Here is an 18508-nt window from a genome sequence, read left to right on the forward strand (position 1 = left end):
GTAGTAATTTCAAAGTATGGACAAGGCAAACTGAACTCCTGGAAGAGTGAGATCATGATCTCATGCATCTGAGGATAATCTGGGCAAATACGTGAAATAAATGGAGATTCAGTTAAGTGAAGAAATGCACAACACATCATATAGTATAATTCTATTTTCTCTTGTTGTAATACACATAAACATACAAATCACACAAACACTACCACGTCCACCGAGAACGTGGCTGGGATGGTATCTTTTCCTTTGTTACTTTATACCTTGTTCTCAACTTTACCATTTTAACTTTTAAAATAGTTTCAAAATGAATTTCTTCTTTCTTTTTTTCAGTACTGGGAATTAACCCTAAGGCCTCTGTCCCTGAGCTGCATCTCCAGCCCTTTATTTTTCATTCTGAGCCAGGGTCTCCCTAAGCCACTAAATTGTCCAGGCTGGCCTTGAACTTGCCACCCCCTGCCTTAGCCTCCCAGAGTGCTGGGAACAGGTGTGCACCACCGTGCCTGGCTTACTTTTTAAAGAAAAAAGATCCAGAAAAAAATGTTAATTTTCCCAAAGTGCTAAAGCTAGGTATCAAGCAATTGGAAATGACAGTTTGGGATGCAGAAACATCTTGATGAAGCTGGGCAGGAATGACTAACAGGTGGCTGGGAAGAGCAGCAGCGCAAGCCAAGCAAGCAGGGTACTGGGAAGTGACGTATCTCACAGCCCCTCGAATACGCACCTAACTAAGATCATTTTCTCTGGCTAGTCATTATATGCTGTGTGGTTTAAAAAAGAATTTGGATGTGTTTGGGGGGAAAGAATGGTAAAGCTACCATTGCTGAAGCACTTACTGTGTCCCAAGCTGGCCAGCACTCTAGCTACGTGTACTCCTGGGAACAAACCAGCAGGTTCCAATGTTGATGTCTACATTTTACCCAGGAAAAAACCGAGGCTGAGGGGTAGAGAACGCATGGGCACACATGCTCCAGGCCACACACATGTCATTATGTTCCAACCTACTCCAGTAAGTGGCTGAAAGGCAGGACACAAGCAGGACACCATGTGGTGTCCAGGGAGCAGCAGGCCATGAAACAGGTGCTTTCTGAACTACTTAGCACCTGAAGCACCTAGGTATGTGAGCACACGCGGTAGCAACAGTGGAATCACTGGACCAACCCACCCGAGGGGTTCCTTTGTCTTTCCTTCTTGTGGGGCTAGGGGTGGTGCGCAGGGCCTTATGCATTACCTCTATGAATTCACCTTATGGATTCTCAGTCAAATTGCTCCACACTAAAAAGGATAAGGCTCAGAAATTTTCTTTTAATTGGAAATTTGGTTCATGAATCTTGTTAGTTCTACAAAAGCCAAAGATTAAAACTTGGGAAAAGTAGGATATGAATTTGTGTATGTGGTTCTACAGAATACATAGCAAACATCTTCAAAGACTGGCAGAACACACAGGAAAAATATAATGAGATTGCAGATTAAGGACTGCTTCTGAGCTCCCATAGTAATGTAACCAAAATCTTGCCTTCATTCAATAAGAGATAAAATATTCATAATGTACTATTTGGAAAGAGACACCTTTTCAATATAATTTGAAATGCTGATCCTCTGATGTGCTGTACAGAAAACTTTTAACAGAGCTCTAATACACAAGTGCAAATCTCTCCTCCTTCCTGAGATGCTAGTTTACATACCTATCTACATCTTGGACTAGTTAAGTATGAACGTGTTATTAGTATTACCTTTTCTTGTCATTTAAATTTTTAAAATATTGCAAGTTAAAGAAACATATGCTACTTCACAGTTTCATCTTCACTGTAACACTAACAGTGATGAAATATGGGTCACTTTGCAACATTTCTTTCTTCCAAGGATCTCAGGGAACTCAGATAACTCTGGGCCTAAAATTATCTGGAGGATAGCAGCCTATCCTAGTGGAATAATCCCTAGGCTGGGGCAATGGTAGCTTAAATCAGTAGCTTCTAAACTTTTCTAACCATAGTTCACAGCAAGAAAAACATTTCTCATGAGGACCTAGAACACACACATATATAGGTACCATGCACATAACTAATGAGAGCTCATGAATGTATCTTTGTATGTGATGAACTCTGATGTTTTCTGTTATATTTCTTTATTACTGTAGTAGCGTTGGTGACAATCCACTAAACTGACATCACGACCTTCCTTGTCCTAGCATTTTAGGATGATGCCTGGGCATCTTCTCGCCCTCCCCATCTTTCTGGACCCGCTGATCCTCTCACCTGGTTCACACGACCATCTACAGGCCCAGACTCCGGCCAGACCCTGCTTTGGGACTCCAGATCCATACATCCAATTGCTTACTGGACAGCCTCTCGCTTGGACATCTGAAAATCATATCTAAAAAAGTATTTATTCTGACGATCCTCATCCCCAAGTTTTAGTAAATGGAATCAACTCTGTCCAAGCCATGAAATCTGGGAGTTAGTTCTATTCTCCTCCTTCCTACAGCGAATTATTCACAAAGTCCTTTCTTGTAACTTCGGAATTATTTTAGAACCCTTCCACTTCTCTCTACCACACCTTCCCATTATTACTTGATGGGGCTACTTCCAAAGGCCTTCAGTATCATTCCCCTCCAATCCATTCCATCCTGAAGCTAGAGTGATTTTTCAAAAACACAAACTTAATTATATCATGTACCTTGGAAAGCCAATAATCTTAGGCTAGAGCCCCAGCTCCCCAGCATGGCTCCATGGGCCTCCCTGGCCCACTTCTCCAGTCTTGATTCGTGCCACATCTCCTTTTATTATACCCTAGTAGCTCTCAGGTTTGACTACACATTAGAATAACTGGGGCAAATTTTTTAAAAACACAGTCGCAGAAAGCTGAAAAAAATACTGATGTAAACCCTAATATGTGGCATCTTTGAACACATTCTTTCCATGGAGTGTGTAGGGGGATGGGAAGCAGATGCCATTTGATGCCTCTCAATTATTGGCACGACTCAATTATGTCTTAAGAAAGCTTTTCCCATGGAATGTATCTCGTCTGTATCTCCTCCCTAGATGGGGAATAGTTTCCCCTACTCGACAAAGGAAGAGACTGAGTTACTTGCCCAGAACAACCAGAGTAAACCAGAGAAGCCCAGCCAGACAGGGCCATGCATCTCCACCCTGCTGCAACACCAGATCGTTCTTCCCGAGAACTCGAAGGAGGAACACTGAACTTGGGGAGAAATGCTAACGCTAACATTCCTGCTGCAGCAAATCCTCAGCCATAGTTCATGTAATGCATATTAAGGTAACCATTAAAGTACTGCTAGTAATCGAAAAATTATGTACATGCAAGGAGAATGAGTCAACGTTAACTGAAAAACCTTAACTTCTGCATCTCATGACTTTTTGCTCTTAAGTTGTACCTTAACCTTGTATTTCTGTGGGTTCTTTACATTTTACATGTAGGTGTAAAGTCACATTTGAGATATAATTCCATTAACCATACATGCAACTTCACAGTCTATTATGTTGCATCAACTTTTTCTGTGAAAATAAATTGTTAAGGATATTATTCCTGGAACAGAATAAATTCTTGGAATTACTGAGTAACTTATGTACTGTACCCTGTTCCAAGAACACATTACTTATTTTATCATGACAAAGTAAAGTTATTAATCTTCTGGCTTCCATTTCAACAATGAGAAATGCTGTAAGATGCACAGACACCTGCATTACATTTCAGTTCAACTTTATATCATCCATAAACATCTCTGTTTTGGACACCTCATCCAAACAAATGCTCATAGAATACTCTATGTTGCATTCAGTTTTATGAAACTATAAAAGTTCCTTGCTGTTAATTACAGAGACAAATGTCTCATCACACATTTGGTTAGCAGATAGCATAATTAGTTTTCCCCATTAACCTTTCAGATATAAAATTTGATTTCCAAGTAAAAAACATTGTAAAACCCTTGGAACTCAAATAACACAGTAATTTGTACGTATTTTTAAAAAAGGTAATGCTGAGAACAATTTTATGAATTTTTATCTGTAAGAATACTGATTGTCTGAAACACTGAAAGAAAATCTGTCTAAACTTTGTAATTATTCTAAAATATATGGTCAAGTATGCGTGTGATAAGCTGTCCTTTGTGTAGAAAGGAGGCACAGTAGCCTGGCCATCAATGGAAGGTGCCCTTCATCTCTCTCTTCTAGTCGCAGCCTTGCAGCTGGACTGGTTCATCGGGGCCTTTGATTTGTGAGACAGACAGACAGACAGACAGGGGAAGGAGTTCAGCAATGGCAATGGACCACAGTCAAGTGTCGCATGGTATTCTTGTCAAGTAGGGAGTAGATATGCAACGGTGGTCCCACAGATGATACAGAACTGGAACACCATACCGGCCTTGATCTCTCCGTACACACACCCTAGGAGGGTCACACAACGACAACCTTGCCTAATGACACATCTCTCAGAACATAGCCCCCCGGTAAGCGCCATGCATTCAAGGTTAAACTGCCCGCTGGCTGACTGGGCCTACAACCACAGCCTGGAAAGGGCTGAGCAGGAGCGCTCATAAGTAGGGGGCATTTTTGGTTGTCATCATGTTCAAATGAAGTGTTACCAACATTTATGCTGCCACCAACGTTTCAAGGGTCAGATGAAGACCTCATGCACTGCCATTATGGGGCAGTCTGGCACGAGAAAACTGTCTCAATCCAACACATGGTCCCGCTCAGATCAGCTGATAACTAGTGGTAAACGGTATTTTAACGTGATATTCACTCAATTACTAAAAAATGGTTATAAGGGCTGGGGATTTAGCTCAGTGGTTCCGGCGCCTGCCTCGCAAGCGCAAGGTCCCGAGTTCAACCGCCGGTACCAAAAAAAAAAAAAAAAAAAAAAATGGTTATGAAGAGTCTCCTTTGTGCCAAGAATTGCACCCTAGGAATACAGTGAGCTTTAAACTCAGAAGTCTTGCCCTGAGGCACTCAGGTTGAGCCTGGAGCATAAACGAAGGAGAACCATGAAGACAGGGTAGTAAGCTGCTCCAGGCTAAGGGACCAGCACCACTCATGCCTAGCTCACAGTACTCCGGGCGGCTTCACATCGTGCAGTGCGAGCGTGCAAGGCCCTGGGCTGGAGGCAGCTTTACATGCAGGGGCACAGGAGTACTTCCTAACTGACAGGCACAGGTTAAAAGGGAAGGGGGATTATTAACCTAACGAAAGAGAAAACATGCACAGTGAAAAAGAAAGACTCCACTCCTAGTGTTGACATATTTTACTCCTGGTATGCCCGTGAGGTCCGGTTGGCTACTAAGAAGGAAGTATAAATTTCTACCAGCTGAGCCAGGGTGGGGGCAGAGAGCTAAATAATAAAGTTGTGAACTGCCTGATTTCACTTTATATTGAAATTGAAATCAGAATCTTCTCTCATGCATTCATCTGTAACTAGCACACTGCTGGGCAGCAGGGAAGCAGAGCTGTCCTTACAGAGCTCACACTCCTGTGGAGATGGTACAAAGCCAACCAAAAAGCTTTACTTCAACTTCCTGGAGGAAGCTCATCAAATTGGAGTCTGCAGGGATGAGAGTGCACCAGGCAAAGGGAGGATGGGGCTGAGAGAGCCAGGCATAGAGTGCAATCAGAAGCAGAAGAGTGGAACACGCAGTTGGTGAGGTGAGAAAGCACATCCCCACAGTGTGAGAAGCAGGGCCACTCAGGAATGAGAAGTGATCGGGTACACCAGAAGGGAAGTGCCAGGAATGAAGTGGAAGGAGGAGACCGGGCCATTCACAGAGGGCCTCACCTGTTACGCTCGGGGCATGGGCCCTAACCGGAAAGCAAGAGATGATGCAGAGTTCCAGGGAGAGGAGGCACGCAAGCTGCAAGCAATGCTGGGGGCAACCCGAGGGCAACCCTGGGCCAGTGCCGTACACCTGGGCTTCTGTGGTCCCCAGGCCAGTTCCCCGCTACTGCTGATGCATTCCTCCCCAGGTCGTTTTCCAGAATAACAGACTTCCTGTCTCGGTGTCCTGGGTCTATTTTTAACTTAGAGATACAAAACACACTGTTCCCAAATCTTTATTTTCCTCCTATAGATGGCCATATTATTTTCTTCCAAAGTAAAATTGTATTCCCCCTGGGAACCTGCAAGTCTGAACTGTCAATATGTCTCCTTAGACTCTGCCCTCTTGGACATCTTTTCAAACGACTCAGTCATAATCACTACAAGAAAAGTAAAATATCACAAGATATTTTGCTATTTCTCACTTAGAAACAGTTACTGAACCACACCAAGCCTTTCTGAGAAAGAAAAAAAGGTGATTTTTCCTCAAGACAGATGCTCCCCCGCACGGATCTTAGGAAGCATGTCAGACTGGATGTCAGCCCACCCACCCCTCAAGAGGGACCCTTGGGTAGGTACAACTGGGGCAGCCCTCTGCAGGGGTCCTCCTCCCTCAGACCTACGACAGTTGCTAAAGTTCTGTTGTTGGGATGGATTAATGTATGGCTTTATCTTCTTAAGGTTGAAAAACTTGCTTCATGTGGACTCAAGAACTAGACAGCGCCGGCCTGCATCTTCTGATGAGTCTGTACTGTCTTAGGCACCTCTGCAAATCATACCAGTGTGTGGGGAGCATACACAGACTGCAACACTCAAGATCTTTTGATTTGGTTTAACATGTTGTGGGCTTTCATATGTAAGTTTCTCTCCTTTTGATCCTTTATAGATTTGAAAAAGAAAGATTTCCAGTTGTAGTTCAGCATCAGAAATAAACAAATTCCACTCTAGCATATTACAAAAGCTTTGAGTTCAGTGAGATGTATTTCAGCTTGGATCACAAAATGTCTCTAAAGTCTCAATAGACTATGTTTTCAGACAAATCTTCAGATAGTTGCATACTTAAATAACCACTGCTTGTATATGTCTCGGTTTAGCATCATTATAAACACAACCCCATGCTAAGTGGATCCAAAAGAATCCAGGCCACACTTGCCCTCTAGGATCTGACAATCCACATTAGGAGAGATGGGGAGAGATGGTGCACATAAACATGCGCCACTCAAGGTGGCAACTGCAAGAAGGATGGGGGTGTTTGCAGGGTGACTTGGAGCACAGTGGAGCCAGACACGAAAATAAGCAAATATCTGGTAGTCCATAGCAGACATCAGAAGAGTGATGTTATCCTTCAGCACTAAAGTATTCAGAAGAAAGGCTAACTTCTAACTGGAAGGAGAAGGTAGAAGGTTTTCCATTTTGAAAAAGTGTATTACCATGCAAGATTTCCTATATGCTACAGCAGAACTGGGTAAGGTGGTCTGGCTAACATTACTGTTTTATGGTAAAAGATTTTTTTTAAATCCCTGAAGAGCTTTGTGTTATAAACTGTTACCTGAGATCAAATCAAGGTTTTCTGACTCTAAATGTAACTTGTTTTTGTGACGAACTGAAAAGGCTCACAAGCTTAGGTAACCTCGGAATTGAACTTTCAACAATGTCTGGAGAGAGAGCCTTTTACTAGAGGGAGTCTGAGACGGAGCAGGGCCGGGCTGGAGAGTGCAGACCACGTGGAGGAGCGGCCTCGGTGAGCGCAGAGATGAGAACGGAATGACAAGGGCCCAGTTTGACACAAGCACATTTTTCTGTTGAGGGGAAAGGAGAGCTAAGAACGAACAGCAAAGAGAAAGGCGAGGACAGCAGGGCCGTACTTCCTCCCGGGCAGCAGGCCAGGTGGAAAGCATGTGGCCAGCCTGTCCAGACCCAGGCTCTCGTCCACTAGCTCTCTGTATGACCCCAGCCAAACTATCCTTTCTACACCCCCATCTTCTTCATCTTCAAATGGGACTGACTATTTTCTCAGCAGTGGTGTGGGGTTAAATGGGATAAAGTGTGGGAAGTGCCCGGTGCATGACATGGGAACCAAACCTCACTCTCTTTCTTCCCCAGTGGGTCCGGGCTTCCTCCGCTGGAAGCTTCTGTCCATTGCCTTCCTCCTGCCTGCAGTGACCCTGTCACCAGGGCAAGTCCTGCTTGCTGGGAGCGGGCTGGATGCGGGAGGGTGTTACACGGAAGTCAGAGGTAGGGAGACACAGGGATGGTCAGACTATGGATCCTGAACGACCAGGGAAGGGATGCAAAATTAGTCTGAGTTCAGGCAGAGGAAGAGCAGTCCGGGGAGGGGAAGAGGAGTTGCGGAGTAGGATCTGCCCGTGTGGGCAGAACAGGAGAGAAGAGCCAAGGGCTGGAGGGGGCTCTGACAGACAGAAGAAATCCCAGAACCGGATGTCAAGAGCCCTGGTCTGAAAGTGTGGTCAACTAAGTACTTCATGGCCTGCAGCAAGTCTTTCACCTCTGAGCCCAATAACCCAGACTAGATACAGCACCCGCCTCCTGGTGTAGCTGCAGCAGTCACACAGGACGAACCAGTGCACCCACATGGGCCTCACTGCCAGTGCCTCCCATGCCCCGGGCAGCAGTGACATCTGAGACGACCCCGTCTGCAGCCACAGGACTGAAACACATTTGCACGCACACAGAGACTTACAGGAGCCGTAAGAGCTTATGTTTCCTCAAGAGGCTCTCTAAACCTTGTGCTTGTGAAGGTTTTTAAAGCCATTTTTGGACCTATATTAGAGTCAGACATGTTTTTGATTCTATATGCAACATTAACAATCATGGAGATCTGGGGTTCTGAAGTCTTGAGTGGGGCACCCTCCCAAGCTGCAGGGGCCCACAGAGGACAGCGGCATGCGTAAGGTGCTGTTATCGCAGTGGCTCCACTTGCCTTTCCTCCGCTGTACGGGCTGGGGGCTCCACATGGGAGTGGAGAGGAACAAACCTTGCCACGGCATGAGGAGCATGCTTTTGGGGGGCAGGGCTGAGGACTGTGTGAACTGTTCACATACTTCATCTGTACGGTAGGAATGACATTCCCTTCTTAGGATAACACTTACAAATTCTCAGCAGTGAGTGCTCAGCAGTGAGTGCTCAGCAAATGACACCTACACTGGCCACATTCCTGCCCCAAGAGACACTCCTAGTTTTCTGTCACCTTAACTCTGCCACCAAAAAAGGGGAGACCTGGGGCCAGGGATTTAGCTCAGTGGCACTGCACCTGCCTTGTAAGCGCAAGGTCCTGAGTTTGATCCCTGGTACAAAAAAGGGGGGGAGGGAACCTGAAAAGAACAAGGACAAGGACTGTCTATAAGACACAGTGGGGCTCAGGGCCAAGGGTGGCGCCTCCGGAAAGAGGAACAGGGGTGAAAGGTTCCTATTCCCAAATGATGGAATCCTGCAGTTTCTCCTTCTGCCCTCTCTGGGCCTCCCTGGCCCCTCCTCTTTTCCAGGGTTGTGTCCTGGACACAACCAGTGTCTCCTTCCTCTCGGGAGAAGCTGGGATCCAGGCCATCAGCTCCAGCTGAAGAGCACCCTGTTCCACACGTGGCACACCCAGCTGTGCAGGGAGCAGCAGCACAGTGGCGAGGGGCTGACTCCCTGACTTGTGAAGGCATCTGGAATTGTTCTGTGTGGGTTCTCTTTAGAGAGATTCGGGGCCCTTCAGGGGACAGGTGTCATCAAAAAAGCCCCTGAAAAGAGACTCAAGATCAAGAGATCTGGACCACGCTCAACTGGCGTGGCCACCACACCATGGGCTCCATCTACTGAAAGTTGTATAACCGAACTGAATATTCAAAAGAACAACCAGAACGGGGCTGGGCATGTGCGTAATTGGAGCTCAAAAAACATTCGCTAAATGAATAAATAAATGAGACCTGAATAACTGAAAAATAAATGTTTCAAATGCGTATGCTATAATTGTAAATCTAAACCTAAACCCAATGTATAAAAGAGACTTTAATGCTTGTACTATTACTATGAGTCACAAATTAGTTGTCTCATAAAATACTTTTTCAAAAAGTACCCTCCTACCAGCCCCAGTGTCCTCAATGACCCGGGTTTGTCTGCCTCAAGCCGGGAGAGGGGAAGTTTGGACAGGAGGCCCGGGCTTACTCCACGTCCCGCTAGTCACGCTCAAGCCACTTCACTCTGAGCTTCGGTCCCCATTCTGTAGGAGTGAGTGACCACCCCGAGTGCTCGCAGGTGAAAGTGTGTTGCAGCTGGAAGGTACAGCGCTCACTCAAAGCCCAGTCACACCACGCTTCTCACTCCGCCGCCCTGGCCAGCCCACTCCACACTCCCCAGCTGCAGCTTCTGCCCAAAGTCCAAGGTCTGCTCCTGCGATCTCCCTCCACCAGCAGGGGAGGCTGCGGGAGTCCTGTGCTACCTCTGCTCTGACCTGCTCACCTGTGAACGCCATTTAGCTAGTTCACACAGACGGCTACGCTGGGGAGTTTACAGCTCAGGCGGCCTCCCTGCGCAGTGACCTCTGGCAGGTTATCTTCTGTCCCTAAGCCTTATCCACACGGTGGGGAGCCCGTGGCAGGTTTGCTGCAGGAGTAAATGAGACCATTCTCATCAAGGACCCAGCTCAGGGCCTTGCACGCAGAGCTCAAACTGAAGCTGCTGCGACTTCTGCATATTTCTCCCTGCTTCTTAAATCTGTCCCACTCTCCCCACTGGACTTCAGCCACTGACAGCAGGGTCCCTGTCTGATCCCTTTCAGATCCCACTCCCAAGCCAGAAAAGTGCTGAGTTCACGCATTTTCTTACAAAAATACTTGCTGAGTTGATCAAATGGATTGTTCTCCTCCAAACAGTGCTCAAATCTTTACTGTAGGCCATCAAGCCAGCTTGAGAAAGTCAGTGGCCACGGGGTAAAGTTCCCTCTTCTGACTAAGGAATTAAAATGTGTGACTGGTTGCCCAAGCCACTTACCCCACCGAGCTACCTTTCCGTCTTAAATACACCACCTTGGTTAACACTCTGAAAGTCTGCCAGAGAAAATGTGATGTGGGAACCCCACAGCACTCTCTTCTCCAGAGAGACGTGAACTGTAATCTTAAAGACGCAGAGTGTCAAAGATAATGCGTATGTTTGAATGCAGGCAGCCTTCCATGACACCATGGGGACCAGGTGCTACCACTGCTTCAGTACAAGTGAACTATCCCTGATATCGTGGTATCAAACTCTCCTAGATGCCGTACGTTTCACACCCTAAAGAATACTATGAACATACTGGCAACTTACAAAACAAATCTGATTTAAATCTAGGTTGAGAAGAGTACAAACCAAGACACTGTCAGCAACAAAATTCTTCACGTCACATGTTATCAGCAGCTATTTCCAATTGTTCTAGAAATCATGTTTACATAATCACTTCCACTATTTTTTAAATGACCTGAAGATTACACACACAAAAAAAATGTTCTCGGGGAATCACATCTGACTTACTCTGGAAAAGCAAAAGATTGAGAAATAACCTACAGCACACTCCCAGGCTGCTCAACCTTCTGACCAACTGCTTTGAAAGTGGACCCCCAGCCTCGTCTTGTCTGGGTGTTCTAATCTTCCCCCGCTCATATGAGGAAACAGGAAAGCAGCAGCCACCTTTGAATTAACTGAATTCTGAGCCCGAGAACCCTCCTTGGCCTCTCCTTTTTCATCTTCAAAATTCAATTCCTCTTATGTCTTTACTACTTTTCTTTCTTTTCTTTTTGGTACTGGAGATCGAACTCGGGACCTTGCGCTTGTGGGTCAGGCGCCAGAACCACTGAGCTAAGTCCCCGGCCCTTACTACTTTTCTGCACACAGAAGAAAGGAGGCTGGGGGCAGGTCTGCCCTGAAGAACTAAATCAAGGACTAGGTGTTTCATTTGTATAATCAATGTAAATTTGCTACTAGAAGGCAAATTCTTTACTTCAAATGGCTAAGTAAGTGGTTCTTAAATAGAGAACTCACCAAGGCTAGGGAACTGAGAAGTATATAGTTCCAGACCTCTTTCCGGGGCATAGCAATTCACCTCCGTATCAGCCTTTGGGCTGTTTTAGTTCTCTGAACTGTCAACAGTGCTGAAAGCAGTGCTGGCCTCAGTCATGTTCTCTCCCTCAGCAGAAACCCCTGGGCCCTCAATGATGTTCATGTAAGAAACGTTGGTGATTCCCTACTATTTCATATCTGTAAGCACTGTATCTGCTCAGCTTCTTTCAGACCTGTGCAATCCACCCTTTTTGTCCTTCAAAGCAAACAGAGATCCGAGTGATGAACACTGTTCTCCCAGCTTTGTAATCTGAAAACTGTCGCACTGGCTCTGAGTAGCAGCAACCTTTGGCCTGGAGGGCGGGCAAAGGGCCACACCAGCCCTTGTGCTCATTCACCCCCACCCCGACTCCTCTCAGGTCCTGCATCCCTGCCACCTGGGCCAAGGTGAAGGCCTGATGCCACCAAGTACTCTCTCCACTGTGACTCTGTGGGCACGTCACTCTTACAGGCAAAATCCTAAACAGTTTGATTTTTGGTTCCTAGTCTGCAGATGACAGATCACACATCCAGAGTCCTTCAAGTACAAACTACACAGCACACAGCAGCAACACCTGGCTACTTGCCCACCCCAGGTGTGACCACACTGGCAGAAGGTCTGGGAGATGCTGCCTTTCCTCCGCTTGTCCCTGAGCTGAGCCAGGAAGGAGGCGGAGAGGCAGAAGAAAGCCAGGGCTCTTCCCCAAGCTCAGAAAGGTTGGTGGGAAGGAGTAGAAAGCCAGAAAAGAAGAGCAGGAGCCCAGGCGCCACTGAATGGTAACGAGCACTACCAGAGGTGGCTGGGCAGACAACCACACTTTTATTTTCCTTCCGCTTTTTGACTGTAGATTTAATTTAATTTTGTCATGGCAGGATTAGCAACCAGGCCACAGAGGTGAAGGGACATTATAATAAGACAGCACATTAATCCTCTATCCCACCCAAGGCAGAAGCAAAACCAAACAAATAGCAGCTTCCTGGAAATTGAATTTCTGTTATCCAGATGTCAAAGATGTAATACCCCAATTACACAAACTATTGCCAGTGAAGCATGCCAGCAAATATGCAATGTAAATGGGGTGAGCACAGAGCCACAAAACTGCACGGTCAGCATCTGGCTCTGGGAGTGAGTGATAATTAGCACTGTGTGTAGACACTAATAAACATTTATGTCTGAAATTACAACTTTTAGCAATGTTAATCAGGGATATATTGGCAATCTGTAAAATAAAAGGTCTTGAAAAGAGTGTCACACATTAAGCAGTGGCTGACATTTCCAGTTCTCACACAATTCCCCCCAACTGCAAATGGCCACTGTTTTGCTGAGAAATTAATTGATGTAGGAACCTACCTAAAAAAAAAAAATGGATTGTGTTTCTTTGGCCTCCCCATTAATAATGCTGCTGAATTCTGAGATCTTATATACCTCATGGTGATGATCTGGCATGAGAAAACAACCAAAAATTAGAATTCTACTGACCTCAAGATAGTAACGAGCAAGAAAATCAAGACTCCCATTCTCTCCAGTATTTATAAACCCTAATTTATAAATCTGTTTCAAGAACTCAGTTACCCACAGAATTTGTTGCCCATGATAATCCCTGAAACTGCTGGCTCTGAAGTACACAATTTGACGTATTAATTGGACTTTAGAAAACAGCAATGGTTGGTCAGTTTTCATGGTAGATTTTGCCCACTGCTGCCAATAATTAGGCTTCTTTTCTTTGAGACAACAAGTATAAGAGAAACCTCTTGCCAAATCACAGGCATGGGGATGTTTCCAAATTTATCTCCACAACCCATTTTTATGAGTATATCAACAGCATGCTTCACAGTCATCCAGAACACTCAGTTTTCTGTTTACCAGAAAAATCTCAGCTTTGAAGCAGCTTAAAGCAAAGCATGTATAGAAAATACTAATTTGTTATTTCAAATATAGTATATTTAAAAGGAGGCAAGATTTTCATCTTTCACAAGTATTTCTCATTCAACTGCTTCATTTTATATGCAATAGTTTATTTTCTGAAAAAAAGCACCTGCAGAGCAGAAAGAAGAATCAGACCCTAATTTTTTTTAAAAAGGAAAAAAAAACAACTTGCTATGTCAGTCAAGGTTTAAAATACAGTATTTTACAAGCTTCCCTATGGAGGTTGCCATGCTTCTATAATCTTGTTCCTTAAAAGGCAGGCTCCCCTGTGTATGAAAAGAGATTCCTTCCTTCTTAATAGCTATTCTATTCTTCTGGCCTCAGACATCCCAGGACCTAAGGATAGACAGAATTACTCTCACTTTTAAGGTAAATTAATAACTTCCTTGAAGTCATAAATCTGAAAGCAGCCTACATTCCTGAATAAATCAGATAGCACCAACAGGGTAGTCAGAGAGAGAGAGAGAGAGAGAGAGAGAGAGAGAGAGAGAGAGAGAGAGAGGAGGGAGGGAGAGAGAGGGAGAGAGAGAGAGAGAGAGGGAGAGAGGGAGAGAGAGGGAGAGAGGGGCTCCTGAAGTACAAATAACTGAGTAATCAACACTGTTGCGGAAAAAGAATTTTTTTCTTACAAAGAGAGAAGAACCAAACATTTTGAAAAAATAAACTATTTCAGGCCTCTTTCATTAAACAGTACCCAAACTAAATTTGGGAAAAGAGATGAGCAGATCTTCAAAACGTCTATAATTAAACCATTTTCAGGCTACCTCAAAAGTGGGCTTTGTTGAACCCACATCTCAGTTAGCTCAGCTTAGCTGGAAAAACTCAATTACTTGGGATTGCCCTCCAATTTCCACTCCTTTACATGTGACTTCTACTCTGATGCCAAAGCCAGATAAAACAACCCAGGAAAAGCAGTCAGGTTCTGTGGCTTGGCTTGGACCTCAACTTGATACAAAGATATCTAAATGGGGTGGGTCTGGACTCGCTCTTAGGACCTGTTACATTAAAATGAAAACAAAACAAAACAATCACCTGCCTGTCGCTGAAGGCGACACAGGCGTTTGGACAGCCGTGTTCCCCACTGCTCTTAGCCTCAGTTCTCAGCATATTTGAGTCCCACGGAGAAGACGCCTCTGACAGCAACCGCACTCAGCCCAGACTGGAGGCAACTTTCCTCCCTCCCTCCCTCCCGAGCCCAGGCCGGCGCACCGGCACGGTTCGGTCCTCGGGACCCGGCCCGCGCCCCTCTAACGCCCCTCGGCCGCTGCAGACCTCCGTCCGCCCGTCCGAAACACCCTGCCTCCCAAGCCGCAGCCCGCGGGAGAAGACGAACGCTGAACGGCAGCCTCCTGCCCGGGCTCAGCCGCCTACGGAGCCCCCTGCTCAGGAGGGGCCGCGCTCTTCCCCTTCCCTTCCCTCTGGGGAAACGAAACAGAACCGCGGCGAGCGGACCCGCCCGGCCCGGCCGTGGGCGCCGGCCTGACGCGCGGGGCCGCCGGGCGGCACTCAGGCCGCCCGGTCATTGTGCGTCCCGCCGCCCGCTTGTTTACGCCGCCTCGCCGGCCTCGGCGCGCAACTTTCCCCGCGCGGGCGGGCGGCTCCGCTTACCTCGGCTCACCAGTTTGAAGCTCTGGGATTTCCTGCTCCGCTTCCTCTCGGAGAACTCCATGGCGCGGCGGCCGGCCGAGGCGGCGCGGGCTCCGTCAGCGCGGGGCCGCGGGACCGCGGGACCGCTCCACGTCTCCGGGCGGCGGCGGGCTGAGGCGGCGGGGGAGGCCGAGGACGGCGGCGCCGCCGCGCGGGCTCCGGGGAAGTTGCCCCCGCGCGGCGCCGCCCCCAGCCCCGCGCCCGCCGCCCGCCGCGGCGCAACTTTGGCGGGGAGCGGCCGGCGCAGCTGCGGACACGGCGGTCGGGGACGCGCGGCGAGGGCGAGGGCGAGGGCGGCGGGCGCGAGCGGCGGGCGCGGGGAGGAGGCCGCGGAGGAGGGGCGCCAGGGCGGCGCGGGCCCGGGGCCACCTGCTGGCCGAGCCGCTGCTCCCCGGGGCGCCGCTTCCGCCTGGCCGAGCGCGGCGCCCCGAGGAGGCGGGAGGCCGCGGCGCAGCGCCCTGGGCCGGGCCCGCCGCGGGGCCTGGGCTCGCGGACCCTTGGTCGCCGCCCGCCCCGGAGCTGGAGCCGCCGCGGCCGCGGCTGCGGGCCGGGAACTTACCCTTTGCCGTCTGCGAGGCCGGCGGAGGTGGAGCGCGGGCTCGGTTCCGGCGGACTCGGTCCGAGGGGAGTTGGGGTGCGGGGGCTGTGCCCCAGGTCGAACGCCGGTGCTCGACGGACGCGGGGCGGGGGCGGGTTTGTGTCCCGCGCCTCCTGGGGGCAGCGCCGACCGCGGGCGCCCCGGAGCGGAACGGAAAGGAATTCGGCCCGGGGAGAGCGTGCTGAACGCGGCGACACGCCGGACCGAAAGCCCCGGCGGGCGTGCGGAGGGCACGGACGGCCCGGCCCTACGGCCCCCGGCTCGGGGAGACCGGCCACTCCGCGTGGCCCTCACCCCGGAAGCAAAACTGGACCAGGGTGAGAGGCAGTCGTGGCGGCGGTGTGGGCAGTGGGCGCGCCTGGCCTGCGGGCGAGAGCGGGGAGGTCACTCGGTGGAGCAGCCTTGAATTTGGGGCCACTGTCTTTGAGGTTGTTAGCCGGCAGGGTCCCTTCCCCAGAAAGCGTGCGTGGGACAAATGAAATTGTGTAAAGAAGTCTTTAGATCAGACCTGTAAGAGGTGACAGAGGCATTAAAGTGGTAACAGTGAGTAAAGCAACTACCCAGTTTGCCCCCCTTCTCTAAATCCCTCCATTAAAAAACTGAAAGATGGATGGATTCTTAACTTTTTCCAGTACTGGGGACTGAACTCAGGGCGCACCAAGCTGAACTCTCAGCCCCTTTAATTTTTGGGTTGTATTTCCCAGGCAGGGTCTGGCCAAGCTGCCCAGGCCGCCCTCCAACTTGTCATCCTGCCACCTCCGCTGCCCAAGTCCCTGAGATCACAGGTGTGTGCTGGGTGCCCCATTGGAGTGACCCCCTCTTTCCTTTTCGTAACGCCGATAACATGCTACTCTAACAGCCATAAGGCTTAGTACTATACTGATTCGGGCACACTGAGGATTATTCCTGCCTTGGAGCAGAAAATGAGATTTTATTGTACTTAAAGTATGATGAAATCATTGAAGGTGTCATCACCGAAAGGTGCAGATCCCAAAGGAAGAGATTAACAACTTAGCATTTTCAGTTCAAGTTGGAATATGAATTCCATTAACTGAATTATTTTTGATAGAGTTGAGAAGAAAATATTTCAAAGTTACCTTTAAAAATAATACTCATAATATTTTTCTTGACCCTTTGGACCTGGCTCCCCAAACATGCTCTATCTGTGAGTTTGTCTGCAGAGGACACTGGCCAGCCTCTTGTGTTAACTTTCAGAGAAAAGTAAGAAATATTTATTCACTCTCCACTTTATGGAAATCACCATGCTTTTAGCTTACCAGAAAGTGTATACATCCGTAATTAGTGTACATTATAATATTAAAATTTGACTGTCTTAAGTAGTGAGTGTCTGCACTAGCCTACTTGGACTGCCTTAATAAAATGCCATAGACTGGTAGCTTAGACAGCAGAAATTTTCCCATCATTCTGGAAGGCAGAAGACCCAGGTGTAGGTCTGGCAGGTCCATTTCTGTTGAGAACTCAGTTCCTAACTTGCGGACGGCTGCCTTCTCGCTGTGCGTCCACACTGGCAGACAGGCAGAGAGATCCCCCACCATGAGGCCAGCACTCCTACCTGACGGGTCCCACTGGGTGACCTCATTTAACCTTGTCTCTGATTCAGGCCCCATCTGCAGATGTCACATCAGGGGTTAGAGCTTCAGCACAGGAACTCTGAAGAGATACAATCAGTCGGTAGAATGTAGTTTGTGTTGGGTGTCCTGGGAAGTCCCAGAGGAGGTTACTGGGTCACTTCTCCGCTCCAGCGCTTCAAAGTGCCCGAACCACAGGTTTACGTGTTACTAGGGCTCCGGGAAAACTGGTAAAATATTCCATGACATCATGCAGGTCAAACATCTTATTATATGACCATGTTGAAACCCAGTTGATTATAAAGATTAAACAGAAGTTTTAATCTTTGAGAAAGACAGGTAATTTGGCCAGGAGACATTAAATAACCATAACACTAATTTGAAACTTCATCCTAAAAGAGATCAGTAGCATTATGAAAATTTTAATCTTTATGTAGAACCCTGGTGTCTTGCATAAATATAATGCAAAATCGTATATGTAATTTAAAAATCTCTATTAACCATACTAAAAGAGTAAAACTAAACTGATTAAATTTAGTTTAATAATGGATCTTATTAAACTGAATATGTTAAAATATTTCAGCATATAATCAATATAAGAATGTTACTGAGATTTTTATATTTGCTTTGTACAGTTTTTAAAACTGGTATGTGGTATGTTTTAAATTCAGAGAACAAATCAAAGTTTCAAGTGCTAGGTAGCCACGCATACTTGGTGGCTACCCTACTGGATAGCTCAGAGTTAGAGGAACTGCGTAACTGGAACCACGCTACATGAGCTATGACTACAACTTGATCATTGTTTAACTTTTACTAATAACCCTCAAAAAGGAGGAAATGAACAGAATAGTATTA

At 47.4% G+C, this 18508-nt stretch overlaps 2 protein-coding genes across 15 annotated transcripts in view; one reads left to right on the forward strand and one right to left on the reverse strand.

Moving 5' to 3' along the window:
- The window catches only part of Bend7 (BEN domain containing 7), an 84665-nt gene extending 68298 nt beyond the window's left edge, over positions 1–16367 (reverse strand). For 3 of the 14 annotated variants that reach the window (XR_015449583.1, XR_015449585.1, XM_021242081.2), the window contains exon 1: positions 15428–15679. Coding sequence is in view for 9 of the 14 variants with exons in the window: in XM_021242081.2 (XP_021097740.1) it covers positions 15428–15488 (61 nt within the window). In the remaining 5 variants the exon portion in view is untranslated. Of the gene's footprint in view, positions 1–15427; positions 15748–16025 lie in introns of those variants that run through there. The other 11 variants (XM_087207050.1, XM_013078516.3, XM_013078515.3 and 8 more) reach the window with 9 other exon arrangements.
- Positions 15487–18508, forward strand: part of LOC147829159 (uncharacterized) — a 29942-nt gene continuing 26920 nt past the window's right edge. Inside the window, exon 1 of the mRNA XM_087206820.1 lies at positions 15487–16381. Coding sequence (XP_087062946.1) covers positions 15487–16381 — 895 coding nt within the window. The remainder of the gene's footprint in view (positions 16382–18508) is intronic.

Source organism: Heterocephalus glaber, unplaced genomic scaffold (genome assembly GCF_053883595.1).
Source record: "Heterocephalus glaber isolate CG9 unplaced genomic scaffold, H.glaber_assembly_v1.0 deba00000738, whole genome shotgun sequence".
Classification (NCBI taxonomy): Eukaryota; Metazoa; Chordata; class Mammalia; order Rodentia; family Bathyergidae; genus Heterocephalus; species Heterocephalus glaber.